This window comes from Heloderma suspectum, chromosome 8, assembly GCF_057233095.1.
Source record: "Heloderma suspectum isolate Gila_16-S chromosome 8, 16-S_ref, whole genome shotgun sequence".
In the NCBI taxonomy this organism is placed as follows: Eukaryota; Metazoa; Chordata; class Lepidosauria; order Squamata; family Helodermatidae; genus Heloderma; species Heloderma suspectum.
This window is the reverse complement of record NC_139465.1, coordinates 25462399-25489748: the sequence shown is the minus strand read 5'-3', so window position 1 is coordinate 25489748 and position 27350 is coordinate 25462399. Positions and strand designations below refer to the sequence as shown.

The following is a 27350-nucleotide window of genomic DNA, read 5'->3' as shown; positions in this document are numbered from 1 at the left end:
GGGTATTTTTTTCTTTCTTTTTTACAATAGATGTCCAAGGAAGACAGCTCTTGCACTGTGAGGTGTGGGACAACCATGCACCGAAGTTCTCTGCACACAGTTAATTCCTTGGGAAATGCTGGCTCCCAAGGAAGTGCAATTAGGATCAAGGGACATGACAAGGAAAAAGAAAAAACAAAAACAATGCTACTGGCAGCACCATGTATGAACTGCAGCGCACAACACAGGACAAGGTAAGCGAAATGTAAAAGTGCCTTTTAATAGAAATATAGAGATACATTTGAACAGCTGACACCAGTTGTCAGGAGACTTAAGACTTCCACTGCTCACTTGTTTCTCATTCAAGTCTCAGCTGACAGATACTTGTGTGGCAGTAACAGAGCTGCTTTCTGAAAGAAGACTGGGCCGCACTGAGAAGGTGCCCCTGAACAGCCCCTCCGCCCCCCCCCCAGGGGCACCTGGCAGGATGCCGACCAGCCAAATGGCCATGACCCAGCCCGACTGGCCCATCTCCGTGACTGCAGAAGTGCACACAGGATACGGCCTGGCACACGGCAAGAGCACGTACACAGGCTCACTGGCAGAAGGAGACAGCAGCCCAGTTGACAGAGAGCTTCAGCTATCGGGCAGTATAGAAATGAAATAAATAAATAAAATAGAGGGTTCTCCACTTGTCTTGAGCTGCACAAGTCAGCTCCTCCCGCCAGCCGCATCCAGTGGCTAGAGAGCAGTCCTGAAAAGGGCGTGGGGATTTGTTTTTTAAAAAATGCACCTTCTGCAGGAGAAATCTGGCCCTTCAAGTCCTGAAGGTGCAAAAAACAAAAGCAAATGGGAGAACCCTACTGGGGGGGAGCAGAGATGGCAATCCGCCCGAAGGGTAGGTTGAGCGTGGGTTGTGGTTGCACCGTGGGTTATCATGTTGTCAGAACGTAGCACGCTTTCCACAAGGTGGCTTGTTTACCACCTTGAACGACCCAACAACAAACTATCGGTTCTCAAAGTTCTCAAGAACATAAGCCACACTGCATGGTTGACAAGCCACCCTGCAGAAAACATGCTGCGTTCACACAACATGATAGCCCCTGGTTCAGTAATAACCCATGGCTCAGTAATAACCCACGGTTCAACTACTGAGCGTGGGGTAGCATGTTGTGTGAATCCAGCCATTGAAGGTAGGGTGGAAAAGAAGTATATGCAATTGCCAAATAGATATATATGGGTGTGCAACAGCTAGTGAAGGATTCCCATAAGTGCTGGAGCTCATCAGGGGCATCTGTGCTGGCACCTCATCTCCTACATAGCAGCATTGCTGGATGGAGGAAGGGTCCTTCAGTCTGAGACTGTTGACGCCATTTCACCTCCACACCCACCGTCTCAGGCTCCCTCCGGAGTATCAGCCCCCAGCAAAGATGCTGGAAGCAACTGTTGGTCACCAATACTCTTACTGAAATCGGGGCTGGGGGAAGATGGCACCTTTGAGGCCGTAATCTGGGGCAGGGTCTCCTGGGCAGTAAAGGACGGAGGAGGAGGGCCCAGAAAGCGAGAGACGGAGGGACAGGGCGGGGCGCTGGAGCAGCTGGAAGGGGCCGGAAGGTGAGATGAGGGCGCGTAGGGACCGGAGCAGCACCTTTAGCACAACCTGGCTTCTCTGAGCAGGGCAGGTAGAAGGCAGGGAAGCCCACGGCCTCCTGCCTCTTCTACCCAGTAGGCCATATTGCCAAGACCCCACAAGCATCGCTGCCATCCGCCGAGCCTGACTCAGTTTCCCTGAAGGGAGCAGCGCTAGGCCACCAGCCTGCACTGGAGTGGACAGTAGGGGAGGGAGGCCTCCCCCCTGCTCCCAGGCTAGGCCAAGGGTACCCAGACCGCAAGAGCCACGAGAGTCAGGCTGCCCATGAGGCTGGGCCAGAGAAGCCAGGCTGTGCCCCGCAAGGTCTCCTTGTTGGTTTCATCCACATCCGACGCCCGGCCATTGCCCGCCAGCTGGGTGCGCGAGCTGCAGAGGTCATGCAGGTTTCCTTGGAACTGGATCTTCCTGGACTCTTGTCGAAGCGACTCCCAGATGTTGGCTGCCTCCTCGGGGCAGCTGGACAAGACCTGGGTGGCGCAGGCGTGGAAATCATCCCAGGACCTGCAAGAAGGGAGAACCGGGTGAGGACTCTGCTATGACAAGCAGAAGAGGGCCTTTTGTTCAGGCCAGGAATGCAGAACCACATTCTGCCCAAGGTCCGAAGGCCATTTCAGGGAAGCTCTCGGGGGCTGCATTCAAGCGGTGGGAGGGGCCTAAGGCAAAAAGGGTAGAGCCAAAACACCAGCATGTTTTAAGCTTTTGCTGCTGGTAACCAAGTCTTAGGAGAGACATTTCGACCTATGGCGTAAAGGCTGGGAAACCACCAAACAGTCGGTGGTTGGAAGAAAGCGGTGTGGCTTTTTGAGGATCCCTGGAGAGCCGGCTTTGGCTCCTTGCTCTACAGTTCTGCACCCTTGGCTTAGGCACTCTGTTATCCCCTCCCCAATTTAAAAAAAAGGAGGAGAGAAAAATGAGATGGGGCGTGTGTGTGTTGGTGTCTTCATTTGCATGGGGAAGTGGAGAAAGTGCAGCTAGCGGATTAACTGTGATGTAAAACGACTTCAGCATGGCGCTCCGAATCTGCTCCAAATCACATCCCCTTTCTCTTTTTATATCCCTTCCCATACCCTTGCTTTCGGAAGATCTTATCTGTGATAGGAAGTATCCCAGACAGAGGCTATGTCCAGAATTACACCCCCCCTTCGCCAGATCCCCTTTCTATTTGCACTCTGGCCTCACCTTGTGTCCCCCACCAGCACCCCCTTCCTCACTCCGGTCCCACCTTGTTCCCACCCCGCACCCCCTTCCTCACTCGCTAGTGTTGCAAAAGACCTGCTCCTAGCAGATGAAAACTGCTAGAATGGGTTTGTCGATATGGATCAACAGAGCAGCCTGCAATTTTAGACTCTCCTTGGGGGCATGGCAACGGGGACCGTCACAAGGAGCGCCTGCAGCACTGCTGACAATACCACTGCTCTTGATACTAGTTTCATATGAATAGGAGGAGATGTCCAGCTGTACTGTTTACTCAGGTTCAGCCTCTGGGGAGGGACATCTGGAGAGGGACCACAGCCCAGTGGTGGAGCACATGGTTTGTGCACACAAGGCCCCGGGATGAATCCCAGACATCTCCAGTGAAAAGGAAGAGGAGGCAGGTGATGGGGGAAGACCTCCAACCTGAGACCTTGGAAAGCCGCTGCCAGAGTAGATAAGACTGGGCCAAATCCTTCCCCAAACTGGTGCCCTCCAGATGTGGTGGACTATAGCTACCATCATCCCCACAGGAATGATGGGAGTTGTAGTCCATTACGTCTGGAGGACACCCAGTTTGGGAAGGCTAGGAAAGAGAGAGAAATAGTTCCTGTGGTTCTTTAATGTGGGCCAGTATGGACACCCCGCCTACAGGTACCCAGGAGAAGGAATTCAGTACTCACCTGCAGATGGTGTCCAACTCCTGCTGCTCCTGGATGCTGTCGTCGCCCTGTGGCTGCTGAACACTCTGAGCCATGCTGTCCCCGAGGTTGATCAGGCACTTGGCAAAGCCCTTGTAGATGGCATTGCACTTCCGGCCAGCCACGCTCGCCGGCTCCTCGGACAGCGCTGCAAGGGGGTGAAAACGGCGACACTTAGCTCGCATCATCTGTGGTGCAGAGGTCCGTTTTGAAGTGCAGACACTCATCATGACGGTCCCCATAGCCCCAGCCACAAGGAGAGTCCAAAAATGCCAGCAGCTTTGTTGATCCGCATCAACAAATCAGTCCTAGACCTTTTAATCTCCACCAAGAGCAGGACTTTGGCAACGCCAGTGGTCCTTAATTGCCCATTCCAGACCCAGCCGCCCCAAAGGACTTTGCATTACAACAGGAAAGGATATATTGTTGTTGGGGAAATTCATTTCTCCCCAGCTGCTGTGAGAACTGCAGCTAAGCTCAGGGGGAACTGGGAAGTCTGAGAGGAGTAGCAGATGACATCAGTGTCCCTGCTAATAAAAAAAGTGCTGGTGCAGCATCCCTTGAGCCCTGACTCCACTGTACCATTGTGTATCACGTACACTAGGGAAGGGCAGACTGAGTCTACTGGTAGGTCTCTGAGTGATTTCCAGTAGATTGGCCAGGATTTCTGGACTCTCAATTGTTTGTCAACGGCAAGAACAACAAAATGACTCAAATCCCCCCCCCCCCCGCCATCACTTGAAATAAAGAAAGCTTGGGGAGGAGGGAGCAACTAGGACTGGTTTGTTTTGTGGAGGGGTTATGAACTTTGTTCAGTTCTGGTAGTAAAAACTATTTCCTAGGCTCAGAATTCTTTAATTCCAAGTGCAGGGGTTTTTGCACCAGGTTCCAGTTGGTGGATCTCAGAGGGGGTTTTTTTAGTTACAAGCAATGAAACAAAGTCGATCTCACAAGCCTGAAGTCTGCCCACCCCTAATTCATAACATCAGAAAGCCAGGATGGTGTAGTGGTTAGAAAGTTGGACCAGGAACGGTGAGACCCAGGTTTGAATCTCCACTCAGCCATGAAGCTGAATCAGTGTCCTAGGGCCCATCATTCCAACTTCGAATAACCTACCTCACAGGGTTGCTTTGAGGAAAAAATGGAGCAAGGAGAACTATGTCGCCACCCTGGACTCCCTGGAGGGGAGGAGGGGATATACATGTAAGAAACAATAAAATATACATAGGTTTTGCAGTAGGGAATGAAGAAGCAAATGCTAAAGATCATGGATTCTAACAAGGGGTGGTTAACTGAACATAAGAAGAGCCCTGCTGGATCAGAGCAAGGGCCCATCTAGTCCAGCATTCTGTTCACACAGCGGCCAACCAGCTGTCAACCAGGAACCCACAAGCAGGAGACGAGCACAACAGCACCCTCCCACCCATGTTCCCCAGCAACTGGTGCACATAGGCTCACTGCCTCTGGAACTGGAGATAGCACATAGCCATCAAGACTAGTAACCACTGATAGCCTTTTCCTCCAGGAATTTGTCTAACCCCCTTTTAAAGCCATCTAAATTGGTGGCCATCACTAAATCTTGTGGGAGTGAATTCCAAAGTTTGACTATGCGCTGTGTGAGGAAGTCCTTCCTTGTGTATGTCCTGAATCTCCCACCAGTCAGTTGCATGGGATGACCCCATTGGGTTCTACTGTTTTGAGAGAGGGAAAAAAAAGTCTCCCTGTCCACATTCTCCACACCATGCATAATTTTGTAGACTTCTATCATGTCTCCCCTTACCCTCCTTTTTTCCAAGCTAAACAATCCCAGCTGTTCTAACCTTCCCTCGTATGGGAGATGTTCCAGCCCCTTGATCATTTTAGTTGCCCTTTTCTGCATCATTCATCCAACACTTATCTTATGCGTATCGTAATATCGTTCTGCAACAGGCAAATCTACTCACATTTTTAGATCAATTAAACAATTCAAAAACAGATGACAAATCAACTAAAAAAACCCTGCTCATGAGCATCTGTGTGCATGAGTGTTTGAGAGGGATGCTGGGAAAGGGCTGTGCTCGTGCATGTATGTTTTGCCTGTGTGCATACATGTAATGTGTGTGCAAGGATATTGACCCTAGGGGGAGAGGAAGCAGCAACCCTTCCACTGTGTCCATGAGCTGCTGATCTTTGCAACTAAGAATGGAGTGCCTGGCTCTTCTTTTTTCCTCCTCCCTCCCAATCACCCTTTATTTTGTGTCATGCCTTTTAGTTTATAAGCCTGTGGGAAAGGACTGTTTTATTTCTTTTCTTTGTAAGCCACCTTGGGAGCCTTTTTGGCTAAGGGGAAGGATAAAAACACTATAAATAAATAAATAAGCAGTTGACTGCCCTCATTATAATGCACCAAGACCTGTTTAAACGCACTGGACTAGCAACCAGTAATTCTGACATAATTACTGGCAAGTGCTCTTGCACAGATGCACATTTGTGTGTGTGGATGCACATACGCTCTCTCTCTTTCTCTCAAACCTGAGTTGATCCAGGATCAGCTGGAGAGGCACAGCCCTGACTGATGCTCGCCTACACAAGGCAGGCAGAGAAAACGCCACAGGGTGTTCCAGTGTCAGCAAAGGAGGGAAATAATTAATATTTTAAGTGAGCTGGCCTAGCTCAGTCTGATCAAACACATCCCCAAGCCACCCAGCTCTTCTGAACACACCAGTGGGAAGAGGAAAAGCCGGATGCGAAGTGCCAGGGATAATGAAATCCCCTCAGAACTAGCAGGGGAGTCTGCAAGAAGCCGACTAAGAAGCCCTGGAACGGCTCTCACCTCCCACATCTCAGCCACCAGCCCAAGGCAGTTATACTGGGAGAAGGCTGAATCCCTCAAATTCGGCATGACGACAGCTCCCACCTTGCCCTTCAGTCGAGGGGGCAGAGTGGCCCTGGCCCAGAATCTTCCGGAAAGCCTAACATTTCCTCAGAATCCCTGTGTATGGGAGGCTGCCTCTGCTCACCATACGGTTCCAAGCGTTCTAGGTTATTAAGCAGCCATTAAATTGCCAGCATGCGCCCAGCCTGGGATGTTGTCTCAAAGTGGAGGTGGGGATGCTATTATGCTCAGGCCCATTAGCATCAGCCTTGTATAATTTCCAGGACCTCCAGCAATCTGGGCTCATTTTTGTCCCCACTTCCCAAGATCCGTCTGCACAGCAACACAAAGCTGAGGTGTACTGTATTGCTTGAGGTTATGCACTCTCTTCAGTATAAACACACACACTCTCTTTCTTCTGTGCCAAAGCAACAGAAATTCAGTGTGTAGAGTAAGTTTTACTTTGTGTGTGTATGTGTATGTGTGCGCACGCGCATACTATAATGAACAGACTGTGATATCTGACAACAGAAGGCTAGTAGGTTCAAGGACAGGAGTGTTTATTCTTCAGTCATACTGGGTGAAGAACTGAAGAACTCTGCTTTCATATTAACAAAAACAGAGGTTTCTAGTCCTTAAGATGTTTGGACAGGGCAATGTCTTATGAAGCCTGAAAAGCGGGGGGGACGGGACTGGATCCCCAATAGCTGGGGATGTGAATTCAGTGTCCTGAATGCAGCATGTGTACAAGTCACAGAGTCCAGGTGAAAGATACTGATTATTTTTAATTTCAGATTTATATACCGCTCTAGGCAATGGGATAGGGAAGAACCACCCTCGAGATGGGTCAGACAACTGTGTAAGACTGCTGCCTTGCAAATAATTCTGCACAAGTCACCAGCCCACAATAATTTCCTTATACACCTTGCCTGCCCATGTGGGGCATGCCAGTCATTTGTGGCACACTGAAAGCTGAAAAGGCGCGCCCACCCACATGCTTACCTCCATCTCCCTCTCTTGCTCTGCGACCAGAGCAATGCGGATTATTCCTCCAGCATCCTAGACCATCTATACATCTACATCCCGGCTTTCTTCCTCTTGCAAGGAACCCAAGGCGGCTTACATGCTCCTCCTCTCCATTTTATCCTCACAACAACCCTGTAGGGTAGGATAAGCCAGTGACTGGCCCGAAGTCACCCAGTGAGCTTCATGGCCGAATGGGGACTAGAACCCAGATCTCCCAAGTCTCAGTTCAACACACTAACCACATCTGGAGGGCACCAGGTCGAGGAAGGCTGCCTTACTTGATGCAAAAGAGTGAGGCTATGTTTTATGGGCCTTTCACTAGTTCTTACATCACAGCTGTGTGTCGATCCCTAAAGGCACCATACACTGGACTCATCTCACATCACCAGTGTGGTTAGAACTGCCACTTCCTCCCTAAGAATGCCTCGAGAAGCAACCACACCAATGTGCAAAAAACTCTCCCCAAAGGTAGCAAGTTTACGAGCAAAACAAGAAACTGGGCTAGAATCACTCCATAGTGGCTCCCCGCATCGTTACTCTACATAGTCCGCCCCTGCTCGGCCCCTGATGGCCGCAACTCACGTGGAAAGTATTCCAGTTGGCTGTAATCAGAGCGGGGATGATTTGCCATCCCTGGGGCAGTCCTAGCATAGGTTCTTGCTCAAGGACAGGAAGGAACATTCTAGGCCAAGTCACAGAGGCCACATGGGAAATGCAGCGTGAACCCAAGGGATGGGACTGGCGTATTTTAGCTATGTATAATTACCATAACATGCATGCTCTCGTTTCTGATCCTTTTAATGTTTTTGCCATTGTATCTTTACCTCCACAATAATGAGGGCTAGAAGACTGTCATTTCTGATGCTCCTGTTTCTAACAAGAGACCACCAGTTGTATCCTGTGTTAGTCCTACTCAGAGAAGACCCATTGAAATGAATGGGACACAAGGCCTGGTCATGTCAATGGGCCTACTCTGAGGAGGACTAACACAGGCTGCAACCCCACAAGTCACACCAAACTGCCCCAGAGTGTGCAAGCAGTGGAGAGCTATTTGTCACCCATATTTATTGTAGAGTAACCTTGTCAGAGGCTCTGCAGCAACCTTGCTGGGTCACCCAGGGCAAACCACCAGCCCAGGATGGGAAGTCTAGCACCCGCAGGTGGCAGGCCATATGTCAGCCCAAGCCCATCTCACCATGAGATTAGAATTAATCAAATGAAAGTCACCCTCAGGGACTCCGCATTTGTGTGTGTGTGTGTGTGTGTGTATGTATTTATTTAAAGGAATGTCTCCCTCTACATCACTGGGGGCTGGTGACTTTGATATCAGCGGGACAGTGAATCCGCTCCAGGTTTCAGTCAGAACTCAAGGTGCTTCCACATCTTGGATAGCTCCTTTAGAGTTCTGACTGAAACCCGGAGTGGATTCACCGCCCCACTGACATCGGAGCCACCAGCCTCCACTGCTCTACATCCACTAGGTTGAAATAGCATTCCTACCAGTGTCACTTTGCATTCTGGGGGGCCCTTGGGCAAAATGCCTTCAGTGAGGCACCTTGCCTGAATGGGCCCCATTCCCTTCCCACTGTCACCACTGCTCATTTGGTTGCCTGCTCTTTCTGGGCCTATCTTTACCGCTGCCCAGAAGGGAGAAGTCAAGACAACAGGAGGCTGTTTCCCCTTCTCTTTGTTCTTGAAACCACTTGCACTCTTGGAGAGGGCAGGCAATGCAGTAGTGACAGTGAGAAGAAGGACCCAAGGACTCTGCAATGGGGCCCCTGCTGGGATGAGGGTCTTGGCAAGTGCCTACCTGTCAGGCCATTGTTGCTGGACAAACAAAAGCCCAGATGACATCTTTAAAAGAAATGTTAAAAAGGAGTCTTTACTGTACGTACATTCTTTTCCTCCCCACATCTATTCCTTCTCGCTTGTGTTCTGTAACCTGTTCCCCAGTTACTGTAACACTTCACCGTACCCCTGCGATTGTTACATTTCTATTATTTTAGAAACCCACCCACAAATAATTTACATAAGAAATTATGTTAAAAATTGGACAAAGAGAGACTTAGAGTTCTCATTCATAACCTAGATCAGTCTTCCCGTTAGTTGTTTTGGACTACAACTCCCATAAGCCCCAACCAGCATGGCCAATGGTCAGGGATTAAGGAAGTTGAAATACAAAACATCTGGAGGGCACAAGGTTAGGGAAGCCTGACCTAGAGGGAATATAAAAAAGAATATTGGGGTTATGAACATGTTTTGGACTTGTGCTTCTGTGTCTAGGGCAATTCCTAATTCCTGAGCCCTCTAGACAGCAGATGCCCCATGGCGTATCACAAACCACTTTTGACTTTCAAAAGCAATCTGTTAGGCAGCTTCAGGAACCGCTGTTCCAAGATGCACAAGCCCAAAGCCTCCTGAGGTGTGCAGAACTAGTTATGCCGTTCTCTGGAAACTGGTCTGGGAGGCAGAGAACTTCAGGTTCTTGGATATTACAGAAATATGTAAGTTCTGCCAGCCAGAGAGAGACCATAGCTCAGGGGCAGAGCAGATGCTTCACATGCCAAGAGTCCCAGGTTTAAGGTCTGGTATCTCTCCAGTTTAAAAGATTAGGTCTAAATAAGGCAGCTTCCTATGCAGGGCCGGCCCAAGATATTTTGCTGCCCGAGGCCAAGAACAAGACGGCGCCATCTCCTGTTCCATGTACAAAGCCAATGGACTGTTTCCTCAACACTGAGCATGGAAAAACGTCCTTCGCTGCACCTGAAGGCAACAGGTTAGCTTAGGGGGCCCAGGGCAGGCTGCTTGGCACTCAGCTCTCTCTTCCAACACCTTGCTGCCACCTCCCAGCATCCACCTCCTTAGGCAACTGCCTCACTCTGCCTAATGGTAGGGCCGGCCCTGTTCCTATGGTCCCTAACAAGTGTTAAGTGATCCAGCTCCTCTAAAGTAAATGGAAATTTTGGTGGGGGTGGGTGAGGAGGGAGTAGCTGACGGTGCTCTTAAAATATTGCTGAATATATCTGCACACATAGCCTACCTTGATTTCTGAACAGCTGAGCATAAGCCACAAATACCACCCGCACTGGCTACATATTAATTTCTGTGCAAAACTCAGCTGCAAGCTTTGGACCCATAAAGTCCAGAATGGCTGGGTTGGGTGTGAGCTGGCAGACTGATTCTCCCCTTCACTGTGATTTCTATAACAAACTGAGAGTGCCCTTGAACAGCAGCTCAGCAAGGCAATGGGAAGGGCAAGGCTGCCCCACAATGAAGAATGTCCTACCCTCTAGGGCAGGGATAGGCAGAAAGCAGATCTCGATCTACTGATAGAATGCTGGTTGAATTGCAGTAGATCAGCAAAGATTTCTGACTCCCAATGATTTAGCAGTAACAGCAACAGAATGATTTCCCCTCCTGCCCTAAATTATACTGCTGAAATGATAAAGGGGTGGGATGGCTAGGAGAGGATTTTTGTGTAGAACCAAGGACTGTGGACTCAGTTCTGTTTTGGTACTCCAAACAAATTCCAGGGCTCAGAATTCTTTAATTCAATGTGCATGTCTTTTCCATCAGGTTCTGACTGGTGGATCCCAGGGTACTAGGAAAATAACACTAAGTAGATCCCACAAACCTGATGTTTGCCACCACCAGAACTTTGTCTTTTTCTTTTCCTGGCCGGGGGGGGGGGGGTCAACATTTAAGCTGATGGTAGAGGGGCTTTTGTGACTGCTTATATATTAACTAAATAAATTGTTACTTTCCTGGAGCCTTCACAATGGGGCAGGCTACAATTATTGTTATTTTACTCCTGTGGCTGTGTTATTCAGGACCTGCTCTGTGGGGTGAGGAGATGGGTTCTAGTCGTTCCCCGGCTCCCACCAAGTCTGTCACGTGAGACATTGATCTTGGGGGAGGGGTGTGACTCTTTTTAAAAATTTTGTGTGTATGTCTGTGTGGGTTCCCCCATAGCTCACTGGTAGACGTATGCTTTGCATACAACGGTTGCGAGATGAAGCATCTCTTGTCAGAAGCTCTTTCAGGTAGCACAACTGGCAAAGGCTTGGTCCCATGACCCTGGAGTCCACTGCCAGTCAAAGTAGAGAGAATTGGGCTAGGAATGTCAGGATCTGCCTTTTTTCAGGTCAGTCCATTTGTGCACCAACCCAAGATGGTCCACTCTTGACTGGCAATGGCTCTCCACTGTTTCACAGTCCATCACCTGATATCCAGACTTTTTAATGGGATTTTAATGGGATTGTCTGGGATCGAACCTGGGACCCTCTGCAGGCGAAGCAGGTAATCTACCACTGAGCCCTGAGACAGGTTCCAACAGCAGGGAAAGAAAATGGGAGGGGGGCAAGTGGGGTGGGGAGGGAATGCTATACCAGAGGAATGCTGTGTGTCCTGGAACCACTGAAATACAATTTATGCAGAAATTCACCCTTGCCCAAAACTGAGACCATAGGGTTTCATTCTGCTCCAGATGTTACTTAAGCAATGCCAGGGCTGTTTTTAAATGTGTCTGTTTATCACGTTTATATTCTGCTTTTCCATCAAATGATGCTGTTGTTTTAAATGTGTTATTGTATTTTAAATCTTTGCATTGCTGCTAGGTTTTGCTTTGGTTTTGCTTTTATACTGCAGTTTTAAACTGTTTAGTTTTATATTGTATTCCATGTTGTATTTTGTGGTTTAAATTGTTGTGAACTGGTCAGAGTTTCAGCTTTTGGGTGGTACAGAAATGTAACAATAAGGCATCCAACGGCAATAATACAAATACAATAAAATGGAAAAGGTCTCCCTCATCGACTGAGACCTGATCCTTTTGAACCTGGGCCCTCCTGCATCCAAAACAGGTGCTCCTCCAATGAGCTATAGCCTGTAGGCTAGCTTGGTGGATCAGTCGCATGGCTTTGTAAAAAGGCAGCTTCATAGGTACTATCCACCCCACCCTCCGTTCTTCCCGATGAAGAACTCTATGTAGCTCAAAAAGCCTACATATTCCAGTGGAAATAGGACCTGATGCAATAAAACACTTGTTTGGAACCCAGAAGTGGGCACTGTCCTGAAGCAAACTGAAGGAGCTGCCTTGGGTGGCAGATTTGGGGTGGCACTACAGGAGAGGCAAATTTGACATGTGTTGCAATCTGATGGGATGTTCTGCTGAGCAAAGCCTGTTTCAATAATCAACAGGAGTCGCATGAAAGCAGAATGGTGGTCCATTTATTGCACTGAAGCGTGTGCACCAGGAGAACGTCCAAATGGGCTGTGTCCTGTGTTAATCTGGGGGGTGGGGGGTCATGGGACTTTCCATCTCAGATACCAAAATATCTGGGTCTGGGTCTGTTGGGACCTCTTATCTTGGAAAGCTCAAGTAACATGCCCACTGCTACCCATGTCAAGTAGCTACTGAAAATATGCGGGCTCTGTTTGCAAAAAGAGGATTGGCTTGGAGTTTCCAGTAAGCAAGAAGTGGGACTTAGCAACCCACTGCCGATTAGATTAAAGTCAGTTGCAAATCTGAATGGATCTGCACTGCACCTGTAGTTGTTATTAATCGCCTACAGGACCAAGGCCTAATTCAAAGCTCTGTACCAACAAAAGTTACACGCAAAATTTAGATCTGAGCCCCCCCAGCCCCGCTCCAAAAGGAAACCAGAATAAAGTGTAACAAATTAAACAACAGAAATGCACAATACACAAATAAATACACAATACAGATGTGCTTAATACACAATACAGATGTGCTTAAGTGCATAACAGTTTGTAGTCTCAGAACTTGGAATTCTGGCTGACATTTAGCACGGGATTATTATGTTTGATCCACCAAGCATTTGGAGGCTGGGAGGGGAGGAGGATCATTTGACACAATTTAAGCCTTTTGTACGAAGCCTGGAAGCCGGGTTACAAATTGGCATTTGGTAATAATCAGTGGGTTCCTGCTTCTCACCCCCAAACAAGAAAAGGGTTACTTGCAATATACTACAGAGTACGGAATGTGGTACGTCAGGTGTGGTAGCATTTTGCACTAAGATCCCTGGAAGATGTCTAATGTGTGCAAACCACACCTTATAGAAAAGGCTGCAGCTCTGAAGACAGCGCTCCACCCACTAGATGCACCAAGAGTGTGTGTGCAGGGGAAGACTAGAGAAAATCACACACACACACACACCCAGAGTAACTGATTCAGCAGCTGGAAGGGGGTGAAATTCACAGGATGCTCTGTGCAGACATGGGCACCTATGGAACTTTCAGGTGTCGAAAAAATTCCAGCTACAGAACCGGAATTTAGAACGGCAAGTGAGGCCCTGCAACAAAAAGTTGCAGTGTGAAGTGCTTCTGGTCACAGCTCCAGCCACTCCAATGAATAAAGGATGGCAATTACAGACTGAATAACTAGCATGGAAAGCAGGTTTTGCAAGCATGGAAGAAACCCTTGCTATCTCAACAGCCTGGGCTAGGTCCTACCCCTCCTTTGCCACTCCTCAGTCTGGGGCTGTTCATGCAATATGCTAGGCCATACTCAGTGGTTGAGTGTGGATTGTTTTGAACCATGAGTTGATTGTTGAACCATAGGTTAGCGTGTTGTCGGAACTCAGTGCATTTTCCATAGGGTGGGTTATCGTGTTGTCTGAATGCCGTGCAGTTTCCTCAGGGTGGCTTGTTAACCATCCTGATCAACCCAACAACAAACCATGGGCTCTCAAGGTGGTTTGTTCAAGAAAAATAAGCCACATTGCAAGGTTAACAAGCCACCATGCAGAAAATGTCCTGAGTTCAGACAACATGCTAACCCACAGTTCCACAAACAACCCACACTCAACCACTGAGTGTGGGTTAGCATGTTGTGTGAACAGCCCCTCTGTCTCTAATCTTTTAATTTTGTTAGATTGGACTTGTAAACAGCCGCTCAACCCATCAGTCATAGCAAGAAGGAAGCACCTCCACACCATCGAGGTAGGAAACGTCTGTGCATTGGATGGCTTCTCCTTTTCTTTCATTGTGCCACAAACCACTAACTCAGGAAAATGGGGGGCAGTCAGGCTAGAACGCACGTTGCACAGGCAACAAACTTTCAGGGACTCATCTCCAAGCCCTCCTTGTAAATCTGCACAAATGTGGATACACACAAACAAAAAATTCTCTGCAGAACATCCTCATCCTCCTTTGTTGGCAGGTGAATCATTCTACCCAAAAGCGCAGAATCACAGTGTCAGAAGATCAAGATCACTGCTGCTGGAGAATTACTCCAACAGCTCTCTCTCTCTCTCTCTCTCTCACACACACACACACACACACACATTCATGCACACATCTGCCTACCAACACAAACAATGTCATCTTTTAGAACTTTTTGGAACAGTACAGTGCATGGAATGCGTATTCAGCTTGCTCTTCTATATGGGCAAAACTTCTATGAACAGGGCACTGACTCTCTCCTGGGATATATGTACAGCAGCCATTCAACAGGTTTCAAAAGAATATCAGTCCCTGGGCATCATAAACATATACTCTGTCCAGGAAGAAAAGTGGGGACAGGTGTGTGTGTGGGTGTGTGTGTGTGTGAGTGAGAGAGTGAGAGAGAGAGAGAGAGAGAGAGAGAGAAGTTTGACATATATTACCTTTGGGGTCTGAACCACACACATTGATATATAGAGGGGGCTCTGTGGGCATCAGGGAGAAGGGAGAACGTTATGGATCTCCTATCCTCTTAAAATAAGGGTCTATTTTTCAGTAAGAGACAGGCACAAAACAGCCCAGGAAAAAAGCAAACAAACCCACACACATTTGAATAGCTAAAGTAGAAGGAGGTAATGGATGCAATCTCAGCAACAAGTTGACTTCTTCCTCTGTTGCTACCTATTCATTAATTATACTTCCTGAGCAACCCTTGGAAGAAAAGAAACCCTCATTAAAGATCTTTGGGGACAGCTGTCTCTATATTTATACAGCAGTGTGGTGTAGTGGTTAGCATGTTGGACTGAGACTCGTGAGATCTGGGTTCTAGTCCCCATTCAGCCATGAAGCTCACTGGGTGACTTTGGGCTAGTCCCCAACTCTCAGCCCACCCTACAGGGTTGTTGGGAGGATAAAACAAAGAGAAGGAGGACCATGTACGCCACCTTGGGTTCCTTGCAAGAAGAAAAATGGTGGAATATTATTGTGATTATATAATAATTAATAAAATAATATTATATAGAACAAATAAAGGACAGAGAGCAGACTGATGGGGCAGTCCCAAGAGAGGCAGCATAGGTAACCTGGTACCCTCCAGATGTTTTGGACGACAGCTCCCATAACCCCTGACCTTTGGCCATGCTGGCTGGTGCTTACAAAAGTTGTAGTCCAGAACTTCTGGATAGCACCAGGTTGCCTACCCCTGAAACAGAAAGATTCTCATGGCAGATGGTCATGATATTAAACTTCTTTTAAGACATGAGGTCTTAGAAGTGCACTCCCCAAACAACCAGTCTTTAGAATCATAGAATCATAGAATAGTAGGGTTAAAAGGGGCCTATAAGACCATCAAGTCCAACCCCCTGCTCAATGCAGGAAGCTAAGTCAGAGCATCCCTGACAGATGGCTGTCCAGCCTCATCTTGGATGCCTCCAGTGTTGGAGAGCCCACGACCTCCCTAGGTAACTGGTTCCATTGTCATATTGCTCTAACAGTCCGGAAGTTTTCCTGCTGTTCAGCCAGAATCTGGCTTCCTCTAACCTGAGCCCATTATTCTGTGTCCTGCACTCTGGGATGATCGAGAAGCAATCCTGGCCTTCCTCTCTGTGACAACCTTTCAAGTACTTGAAGAGCGTCATCATATCTCCCCTCAGTCTTCTCTACTCAAGGCAGAAGGGTCAAATCCTCCCTCCCTGCCACACACAAACACACACCCTTTTCTCTTTTTCTTTCTTTCTTTCTTTCTTTCTTTCTTTCTTTCTTTCTTTCTTTCTTTGTTGAATAACTCATCTGAGCAAAGGACTGGATATGCCTGATCTTGTCTGATCTCGGAAGCTAAGCAGGGTCAGCTCTGGTTAGTACTTGGATGGGAGACTGCCTGGGAATCAGGCTTCCTGCACTGAGCAGGGGGTCGGACTCAATGGTCCCACAGGCCCCTTCCAACCCCATGACTCTATGATTGTATACGGCTATGTTTTAAATATGTTCTTTTTTTCTTTTCTTTTTTGTGACTCCCCCTTTCTTTTGTTGTTGCTGTTCTTGTTATATTTGCAAATACAAAATATTTCCAAAATAAATATAATGTATAAAAGATGAGTGAAGAAATTCAATGACAAGCCCCCACTCCTATGTAGATCATAGAATCATAGAATAGTAGGGTCGGAAGGGGCCTACAAGGCCATCGAGTCCAACCGATGGCCTACTCAATGCAGGAATCCAAGTCAGAGCATCCCTGACAGATGGCTGTCCAGTCTCGTCTTGAATGCCTCCAATGTGGGAGAGCCCACCACCTCCGTAGGGAATTGGTTCCATTGTCGTATTCCTCTAACAGTTTTTCCTGATGTTTTTCCTGATGTTCAGCCGGAATCTGGTTTCCTGTAACTTGAGCCCATTATTCCGTGTCCTGCACTCTGGGATGATCCAGAAGAGATCCTGGCCTTTCTCTCTGTGACAACCTTTCAAGGACTTGAAGAGTGCTATCATATCTCCCCTCAGTCTTGTCTTCTCAAGGCTAAACATGCCCAGTTCTTTCAGTCTCTCTTCATAGGGCTTTGTTTCCAGTCCCCTGATCATCTTTGTTGCCCTCCTCTGAACCCTCTCCAGCTTGTCTGCATCCTTCTTAAAGTGTGGCGCCCAGAACTGGACACAGTACTCCAGATGAGGTCTAACCAGTGCTGAGTAGAGGGGAACTAGTACTTCCCGGGATTTGGAAGCGATGCTTCTATGAATGCAGCCCAAAATAGCATTTGCCTTTTTTGCAGCCACATCACATTGTTGGCTCATATTCAGCTTGTGATCGACAACAATTCAAGTTAGTAGTCAGGTTGACTGTGTGTTGCTTAGCCTATGATTAATCTATAATGTCTGGGTTTGGACATCACATAGCAGCCTGCGTTCGGGGGTTGAATATTCAAAATGGCTATGGAATGCACACAGCATGGCCTGCAGCAAATCATGGGTTATTTAACCCACAATTTGCTACTGTTACGTGCAAACAGCCCCAATGCTAATTCTACCATGGAATCAAGCTCAAGACAATATGACCCACCCCACGGCAGCCTTTTTCCAGTCCATTATTCTTTTTGTTAGAATCAAAGCATCTTGGCTTTTGTTCAAACAACAAAAACACTTCGCAATTGTTGAGAGGGAAAACCTAAGACACTGGCGAAATGATCATGTATAGGGTACTTCCAGAGAAGGACAGTTCCTGATGCTACCAATCAAAAGATTAGTTCAGCTTTTCCATCTTTCCCTCCAATAATGGATCTTCTGTGACAAGAAAAAAAGGCGGAAGAAGTGGTGAGAAAACATGGGAGGGTTACAAATGGAAGATGGCAGTATCTGGATCTTCTGTAAAACCCATGAATGTGGCAGGGTGATTTCACATTAAAAGACTCATCTTGCAGCATCCTATTGTGTAGATTATACATATTTTAGTACTCTTTCAATCATATTCCCAGGGTGGTTTACAAGAAGAATAGTTACAATGTAAATACAAACCCTAAAATAATCTTAAAACCCACAAAAGTATTAAAGCAGCATAAGATAGTCAGCAGGATAAAAATTGCATCTAAAAAGCTCAGGGAAATAAAATTATCTTTGCTTGGCTCCAAAGGGACAAGTCTAATATGAATAGCCTCAAAAATCTGAAGTCTGATCTCAAAATATATTGTTGCCCAATCTTATCTCACCTACTCCCTCAGTTTATCTGACAAGCTGGAGAAAGGGTATTTTTCTCCTCTCCCCAAATAATTTTAGCAGTTCCCTCTATCCCCAATGAACACAACAGGTAGAATGAGGGCTTGTCACACGTTATCATGCCAACAACTGTTTCCAAAGCATATAGGCCTACGCCCTACCGCCACACAATATGCTGAACTCAACATGGCATTACCAAATAAGTGTTATCTGGCTCAACATCTACTGCATTCAAAGGGTCTTCAAATTATGCCCATTATCATCAAAATCATGATTATATCAGTTTCTGGGACTTATGGTACATGATGAAGCAATTGTGAGCTCTGTGCCTATCCGCCAAGACTAGTGGGTCAAGGACCTACTAGAGATACTAGAGATACCATCCAGCATGACATTTAATCCCACAACCTTCAAGAATCCAGGGCTGGTTCACACATGCATTGTTCATCATTCACCAACTGTCATGTCAAGCGATTATTTGCATGTGTGAATCAGCCATCCGCAGGGTTGATCACAACTAGGACTTACACATGATTCCGTGGGCCATTGTGTACACCACTTTTTAATGGAAACAGTTCTCATGTTCAGAGGACAGTAATCAAGCATGGGGTAATCAAGTGATGTTGGTGCACGTGTGAACCAGTTACCACCTCACCATGGGCACAAAAGAAAATGTGTATCCTTTTTCTTTCACAACTGCCTGGTTTTTTCTCAGCCTTAGCTGGAAGAAACCTTTCTGAAATCCAGAGCAATCATTGCCATAAGAACATAAGAAGAGCCATGCTGTGTCAAAGCAAGGGTCCATCTAGTCTAGCATTCTGTTCACACAGGGCCAACCAGCTGCCCATGGGAAACCCACAAGCAAGACATGAGTACAGCAGCACCCTCCCGCCCATGTTCCCCAGCAACTGGTGTACGTACGCATAGTTCCTCTGATGCTGGCGGTAGCATAGTAGCAGATGTAAGTCTGGGACCTCAATCCTAAACAGGTTTAGATGAAGTCATTTCTAGTTACTTGAAACAAAATACCACACTCCTAGCCTCAGAGAACTGCAGCCATTGTGGGTTATCTTCCCTCTGTCCCCTAGGTAACACCACCCAGGTTAGCTTCTGTTTACTTTTCTTTAAAACCTTGCTTAATACCCAGAATCCATCTCCAGCTTTGCTGTTATGAAAAACTGCTATGCTTTCCTTACTTTTGTTCTCCATCTACTAAGGAACCTGTGCATTTTGCTTACCGCTAGAGACAAATCCGACTAGATTTTATATTTTCAAAAATGCATGAGTGTATGCGGGCAGGGGAAATCAGCCATTATGTTTGTTTGTCCCAACAGTCCTAGGTGTGATCTGAAACTTGCACGACACCTTACAGAACCTAATTCGTTTAAGTCTGAGCCTCTTCCTCCATTCCATCTTAAGGCTCTGATCGTGCAGACTTCATGAGAGACTGTCATAGCTCAGAGGTAAAGCACCTGCTTTGCATGCAGAAGGCTCTGGGTTCAATCCCCAGGTAAGGCTAGGAAAGAATACTGCCAGAAACCCTGGAGAGCTGCTGCCAGTCAGTGCTGACAATACTAGGATAGACGGACTAATGGTAAGGCATAAGGCAGCTTCCAATGTTCCTGTGACTTCAGCATCAAATCCATCTTTTCTCTCCGCCCCCACCTTTTTGTAACATCTAGCCTGATTAAGAGATCTGGAGACCTTGAAAGTTTTCCCACAATTTTGTGCATTTTTGGTTGGTCCCAATAAAGATTTGACCATGGATTTTCGCATTTTTCTGAAGGACCAGCATGGCTGGTTTTGTTTTATGCTCCTATTCCAAGCTATGAGGAGATTCAGAAGTGATGCTTAATGAGATAATAATTGCACCTATCACATGGTGCCATCAATGTGTGAAATGGGGAGCTGGTACAGTACACACCCAAAGAGAGCAATGCCAAAAAAGGCTGGGGGGGGGGGACTGTGGCAGAAGACAAGAGGCCCACCCCTCTTGGATACAAGGATAATTTCTGCCCGGTATTTGAGTTCACAGGCAAATGTGCTTATTCCTCAGCAGGACCTCTATTTCTGGTTATTACAAGACATCAAGCACTAGCTACATGAGATGCTCTTAAATGAGCCCATCTTGCCATTTAAAGCTTGAATTTGGGGAAGAACCATCGTTCAGCGCCAGATCACAGGTTTTGCATGCAGAATGTCCCAACTTCAGTTCCTAGCATCTCCAGCCAAAACGATCAGGCAACATGTGATAAGAAAGAGCAGCCTCCCCTCCTCCACCTTGCACCCCTCCCCCAGATGTGCTAGACTACAACTCCCATCATCTCTGGCCATGCTGGGGAGGCTGGGAAAGAGGAAGGCCTCTACTGGGATGCTGGAGAGCCACTACTGGTCAGAGTAGACACATACCACTGGGGTGTAGCGGTTAGAATGTCAGATTCGGAAGAGCCTCGAGTTCGAAACCCCACTCAGCCATAAGGCTTGCCTACCTCTCAGCCTCACCTAAGTCACAGGGTTGTCGTGAACATAAAATGTGGAGGAAGACAAGCATCGGAGGAAGGATGTGATGGAAATGTAGCAAACAAATAATGAACAGAGAGCTTGATGGAGAAGTAGGTCTGATCTGAAGAAGATACCTTCCCACATAATATATTCAAAAGCAGGCCTTTGACCCATTGCTGTGAATCTCCACCCTCCTTATGGAAATGTCACTGCAACTGAGGACTTGGGCTATTGAAATAAAATAAATGTAATACATAAATATAATTTTAAGCCAGCTCCACTGATTGCCAAAATAGCAAGGTTCTCCTCATCCATACTGAGTGAATTCCATCAGCCTGAAAAGGCATTGCTAAACAGAGCTAAAGATCAACTGCAACTCCACAGGTAAATCCCCTAGGCACCTGTTTCCAGCACACACGACAGGCAGCATTGCACCCTCTTGTTCCAGATTAAGATTAACAACAACACACTGTTTCTTGCAGATGTACACACACCAAAAATGACACCACAATATGCCAGTTGGTTTAGTTTTCCCCAACCTGGTGCCTTCTAGATGTGTTGGGACTACAACTTCCATCATCCCCCAGTCAGCATAGAGGGCACCGGGTTGGGGAAGGCTGTGTCACCCCTCTCCTTTCACCCTGATCATGCCATACACATGGCAGGGGGGGGGAGGGAGAAAGGATTCAACACGTTAAACCATCTGTTAAAAATATTAACCCGGACCCCACCCTCTTCACTTTGCTCATCTAACCTGTGGCACAGGATACACCTATCAAACACCGGTAGAACGGTTCTGTCCTTAATCACTAACACACAACTAAACAGAACAGGCTTAAGAAAAATTATGGGGGTAAAAAATATGACATATTGAATGCAGCACTTTAACAGCATCATCTTTTAGGATTTTAAACAGCTCGGCTGGAATACTGTCATCTCCGCTAGCTTTGTTGTTACTAATGCTTCCTAAGGCCCACTTGACTTCACTCTCTAGGATGTCCGGCTCAAGTTCAGTGACCGCACTATCATGGCTATCGGGGACATTAAGATCTTTCCTGTATAGTTCTTCTGTGTATTCTTGCCACCTCTTCTTAATCTCATCTGCTTCTGTTAGGTCCCTGCCTTCTTTGTCCTTTATCATGCCCGTCTTTGCACAAAACGTTCCCTTGAGATCTCCGATTTTCTTGACGAGATCTCTAGTCTTTCCCATTCTGTTGTTTTCCTCGATTTCTTTGCATTGTTCATTTAAGAAGGCCTTCTTGTCTCTCCTTGCTATTCTCTGGAACTCTGCGTTCAGTTGGGTATATCTTCCCCTTTCTCCCTTGCTTTTCGCTTCCCTTCTTTCCTCAGCTACTTGTAAAGCCTCCTCAGACAGCCACTTTGCTTTCTTGCATTTCTTTTTCTTTGGGATGGATTTCGTTGCTGCCTCCTGAACAATGTTATGGACCTCCGTCCATAGTTCCTCAGGCACTCTGTCTATCAGGTCTAATCCCTGAAATCTATTCCTCACCTCCACTGTATATTCATCAGGGATATGATTTAGGTCATACCTGAACGGTTTAGTGGTTTTCCCGACGTTCTTCAATTTAAGACGAAATTTTGCAAGAAGCAGCTCATGATCTGAGCCACAGTCAGCTCCAGGTCTTGTTTTTACTGACTGTATGGAGCTTCTCCATCTTTGGCTGCAAAGGACATAATCAATCTGATTTCGAAATTGACCATCTGGTGACGTCCATGTGTAGAGTCGCCTCTTGTGCTGTTGGAAAAGAGTGTTTGCTATGATCAGCATGTTCTCTTGGCAAAACTCTATTAGCTTTTGTCCTGCTTCATTTTGTACACCAAGGCCATGCCTGCCTGTTATCCCGGTGATTTCTTGACTTCCTACTTTAGCATTCCAATCCCCTATGATGAAGAGGACATCTTTTTTTGGTGTTAGTTCTAGAAGGTGTTGTAGGTCTTCATAGAACCGATCAACCTCAGCTTCTTCGGCCTCAGTGGTTGGGGCATAGACTTGAATTACTGTGATGTTGAATGGTTTGCCTTGGATTCGTACTGAGATCATTCTATCATTTTTAAGATTGTACCCCAGTACTGCTTTTCCCACCCTTTTGTTGACTATGAGTGCTACTCCATTTCTTCTAAGGGATTCTTGCCCACAATAGTAGATATGATGGTCACCTGAATTAAATTCGCCCATGCCTGTCCATTTTAGTTCGCTGATTCCCAAGATGTCGATGTTCAATCTTGCCATCTCATGTTTGACCACCTCCAGCTTACCTTGATTCATTGATCTGACATTCCAGGTTCCTAAACAATATTGTTCTTTACAGCATCGGATTTTCTTTTCACCACCAGACACATCCACAGCTGAGTGTCCTTTCGGGTTTGGCCCAGCCGCTTCACTCTTTCTGGCGCTACTTGGAAATACCCTCTGCTCTTCCCCAGTAGTATATTGGACACCTTCCGACCTGAGGGGCTCATCTTCCGGCGTCATCTCTTTTAGCCTTGTGATACGTTCCATGGGGTTTTCTTGGCAAGAATACTGGAGTGGGTTGCCATTTCCTTCTCCAGTGGACCACATTTTGTCAGAACTCTCTGCCATGACCTGTCCGTCTTGGGTGGCCCTGCACGGCATAGCTTATGGCTTCACTGAGTTACGCAAGCCCCTTCGCCACAACAAGGCAGTGATCCATGAACACTCAACAGTGGCCACAAGACTGGAAAAGGTCAGTTTACATTCCAATTCCAAAGAAGGGCAACGCCAAAGAGTGTTCAAACTACCGCACAATTGCGCTCATTTCACATGCCAGCAAGGTGATGCTCAAAATCCTACAAGCTAGGCTTCAGCAGTATGCGAACCGAGAACTACCGGAAGTACAAGCTGGGTTTCGAAGAGGCAGAGGAACTAGAGATCAAATCGCCAACATTCGCTGCATCATGGAGAAAGCAAGAGAATTCCAGAAAAACGTCTATTTCTGCTTCATTGACTATGCTAAAGCCTTTGATTGTGTGGATCACAACAAACTGTGGCAAATTCTGAAAGTGATGGGAGTACCAGACCACCTTACCTGTCTCCTGAGAAACCTGTACGAGGGTCAAGAAGCAACAGTAAGAACCAGACATGGAACAACCGATTGGTTCAAAATTGGGAAAGGAGTACGACAAGGCTGCATATTGTCACCCTGCTTATTTAACTTATATGCAGAGTACATCATGAGAAATGCCGGGTTGGATGAATCAGAGGTCGGAATTAAGATTGCTGGGAGAATTATCAACAACCTCCGATATGCAGACGATACCACCCTAATGGCAGAAAGCGAAGAGGATCTCAAGAGCCTCTTGTTGAGGGTGAAAGTGGAGTGCAAAAGCTGGTTTGAAACTCAACATTAAAAAAACTAAGATCATGGCATCTGGCCCCATCACTTCCTGGCATATAGAAGGGGAAGAAATGGAAGCAGTGACAGATTTTACTTTCTTGGGCTCCAAGATCACCGCAGACGGTGACTGTAGCCATGAAATTAAAAGACGCTTGCTCCTGGGGAGGAAAGCTATGGCCAACCTAGACAGCATAGTAAGAAGCAGAGACATCACCTTGCCGACAAAGGTCCGTCTAATCAAAGCTATGGTTTTCCCAGTAGTAATGTATGGCTGTGAGAGCTGGACTATAAGGAAGGCTGAGCGCCGAAGAATTGATGCTTTCGAACTGTGGTGCTGGAGAAGACTCTTACGAGTCCCCTGGACTGCAAGGAGGTCAAATCAGTCCATCCTAAAGGAAATCAACCCTGAGTGCTCATTGGAAGGACAGATAATGAAGCTGAAGCTCCAATATTTTGGCCACCTAATGCGAAGAGAAAACTCCCTGGGAAAGACCCTGATGCTGGGAAAGACTGAAGGCAAAAGGAGAAGGGGACGGCAGAGGATGAGATGGCTAGATAGCATCACGGATGCAATGAATATGAACTTCAGCACGCTCCGGGAGAGAGCACAGGACAGGAAGGCCTGGTGTGCTATGGTCCATGGGGTCACGAAGAGTCGGACACGACTGAACGACTGAACAACAACAAAAAATATGACAAAATATTATTATGAAGATTGACATTTCACACAAAATTTAAAACAACTGATTAGCAGTCCATCAATATATCATATATACATAGTTAGAAATACCAGTAGGAAGTTTGTGTATTTTGTTTTACAGGTTCCATTTAGGAAGTTTAACATCATGAAAACATGTTTTAGTAAGGGCTGTAATGACTGTTCACATTTCTCTCACTGAAGACGGTCAGTTTGATTGAAATGAGTTTGGGACATAGGCTGTACAGAGGTACGGCACCTTTTGATTTGGAAGTCAGTGTTATAACCACGTATATGTGATATGTGATGGAGTGCTAATCAATTGTTTTAAGTTTTGTGGAAATGTCAGTATTAAAATGCTGTCATATTTTTTACGCTCTTAATTTTCCTTAAACCTATTCTGTTTTGTTACAGGATCCACCTATGGCACCCAGAAACAGACAGCTTGGGCAAGAAGGCAGTAGAAGGGTAACAGCAGGGATGGAACTGCTAAGAGCTGTCACAGTTTTCAATTTCCAGTGGGGTCACCATGCTAGTCTGTTGCAGCAAGAACAACGACGAGCCCGGTGACAGCCCAAAGACTGTTGCACAGTGATGGAGTGGAGCCGGGGCTCACGGGCACTTTTTGATTAGCAGGGGATGCTGAGGTCATTGGCCACCCCCACCCCCCGGCTGCTGCCCCTCAGGCTTTCCTGTTCCCTCTGAGCTGAGATCTTAACAGTAGCTGGGGGGGAAATGAATTTTCCCAGCAACTATATATTTTTCCCTGTTGTAATGCGAAGTATTTTATGGTGGCCTGGTCTTGAATGAGCAGCTAAGACCCATTTGCTTTGCAAAAGACCTACTCCGAGCACATGAAAACTGCTAGAAATGGTGTGTTGATATGGATCAGCACAGCTGCCTGCAATTTTGGACTCTCCTTCGGGGGCGTGGTGACGGGGCTGTCACGATGAGCGCCTGCACTTCAAAACTGACCACTACACCACCGCTCTTGGCACTAGATTAATATGAACAGGAGGCGACGTCTGAGGCTCGGGCTGTATTGTTTACTCCGGATCGGCCTCCGGGGAGAGACCGTCGGAGAGGGACCACAGCTCGGTGGCACTGCGCATGCTTTGCGTATACAAGGTTCAGTCGCAGACATCGCCGGTGGAAAGGAAGAGGAGGCAGGTGATGGGGGAAGACCTCCAGCCTGAGACCTTGGAAAGCGGCTGCCAGCCAGAGTAGAGGAGACCGGGCTGCCCGCATTGTTGGGCTCTCCTTGGGAGTGGGGCTGTGGGGGCTGCCGAAACGAGCTGGCCGCGAGGCCCCTGCTGTTGCATCCGACAAAGGGGGCTGTCTGTAGCCCACGACAAACTTCTGCCACAATAAACGCATTAGCCCGAGGTCAGCAACCGGCCGAGTTCGCCACGCTACTGCGGGCCTGGCAGGCAAACAACCTGTGCGGTTGGGGTGAAAGTTGGGGCTGGAGGGACAGGATCGGAAAGCGGGGGGGGGGGGGCAGTTCTCCGGTGTAGGCGCGCACAAGCCTCGGAGAAGCCCTGCAAGGGGCGAACCTCTCTCAGATTCCCAGCAGGCAGAGAGGCGAGCAGAAAGGGAGCGGAGGCGGCGGGAAAAGCGCGCTGGCGCTTAAAAGCGGGAGGGGGGGGACCTGTGACCTTGCAGACGTCGGGGGACTCCAATCGCCATCAGCCCCAACCAGCATGGTTAAGGATGACCAGCCTCCTACGCGGGCTGCAACGCGCTCGGAGCCTTGCGCGATCTCCAAGCCACGGAGCCTTGCGCGCGCGCCGGGCCGGGCTGCTTCTTCTGCACTGCCCCGCGCGCGCCGTTTTCCTACACACGTGCAGCCCGATCCGTGTCGCGCTTACTCGATCGCAACCCCTACCCCACCCCACCCCGGGTAGGTCTCAACTCCGCGCCCCCAGGCTTGCAGTCTCCATTTGCACACACACAGATACACACACAAACACGCGCTGCCCTTGCGCGCGCCTCTCCCCCCCCCCCCCCCCGGTAAGCTCAGCCGGCGGCGGACTCCCTGTCCCAAAAGGACCTCGCAGTCCTCCGATCGGACGCCCGCTCTCCTCTGGCGGCACCCTCCTCGCTCGCCCGCCCGCCCGCCTGCCTCTCGCTGCACGCTTCCGTGTCCCGCTCAGACACGTGTGCACGTCTGCATGCATGCATGCGTGCACGCCTGCCTGCTGGCTGGCTGGCTGGCTGGCTGGCCACCCTCCCGGCGCGCCTCGGGGACTCACCCAGATGCAACGGGAGCAGCAACGCCAAGGACCCCAGCAGCGCCCCGCAGCCCATGGTGCCCGCCGCGCCCAGCAGCGGCAGCAGCAACAGCTCAATGCGGAGCCCGGCTGCCACCGGGAGGGCTGCAAAAAGAGCGCGGCGGCTACGGGAGCCGCCCCCTCTGCACGGCTCCGCCCCGCCCGGCCCCGCCTCCGGAGCGGGACCGCGCGCCCGGCCACTCGGCGCGGGAAACCCGCCC

The 27350-nt window shown here is 48.0% G+C and overlaps 1 protein-coding gene across 2 annotated transcripts; it reads right to left on the bottom strand.

Moving 5' to 3' along the window:
• Nucleotides 1-232: 232 nt before the first annotated feature.
• On the bottom strand, nt 233-27350 carry NRN1L (neuritin 1 like). Of its 2 annotated transcripts, XR_014784736.1 has the most exons (4): nt 27112-27350; nt 3505-3670; nt 475-2131; nt 238-424 (listed from the first exon to the last, which is right to left on the bottom strand). XR_014784736.1 is itself a non-coding variant. In XM_084813216.1 (3 exons), the coding sequence occupies exons 1-3, from the start codon at nt 27164-27166 to the stop codon at nt 1846-1848; spliced, it is 507 nt and encodes a 168-aa protein (XP_084669342.1). In that variant the 5' UTR covers nt 27167-27350; the 3' UTR covers nt 233-1845. The 2 variants fall into 2 exon arrangements, 1 of the variants encoding a protein (XP_084669342.1); XM_084813216.1 differs by having other exon boundaries at nt 233-2131.

Coding starts and splice junctions, on each gene's coding strand:
- NRN1L (XM_084813216.1), bottom strand. CDS start 27,166: ATGGGCTGCGGGGCGCTGCTGGGGTCCTTGGCGTTGCTGCTCCCGTTG. Junction 3,671..27,111: donor GCTGCTCCCGTTGCATCTGG/GTGAGTCCCCGA, acceptor ACCCCCTTGCAG/CGCTGTCCGAGGAGCCGGCG. Junction 2,132..3,504: donor GAGTTGGACACCATCTGCAG/GTGAGTACTGAA, acceptor CCCTTCTTGCAG/GTCCTGGGATGATTTCCACG.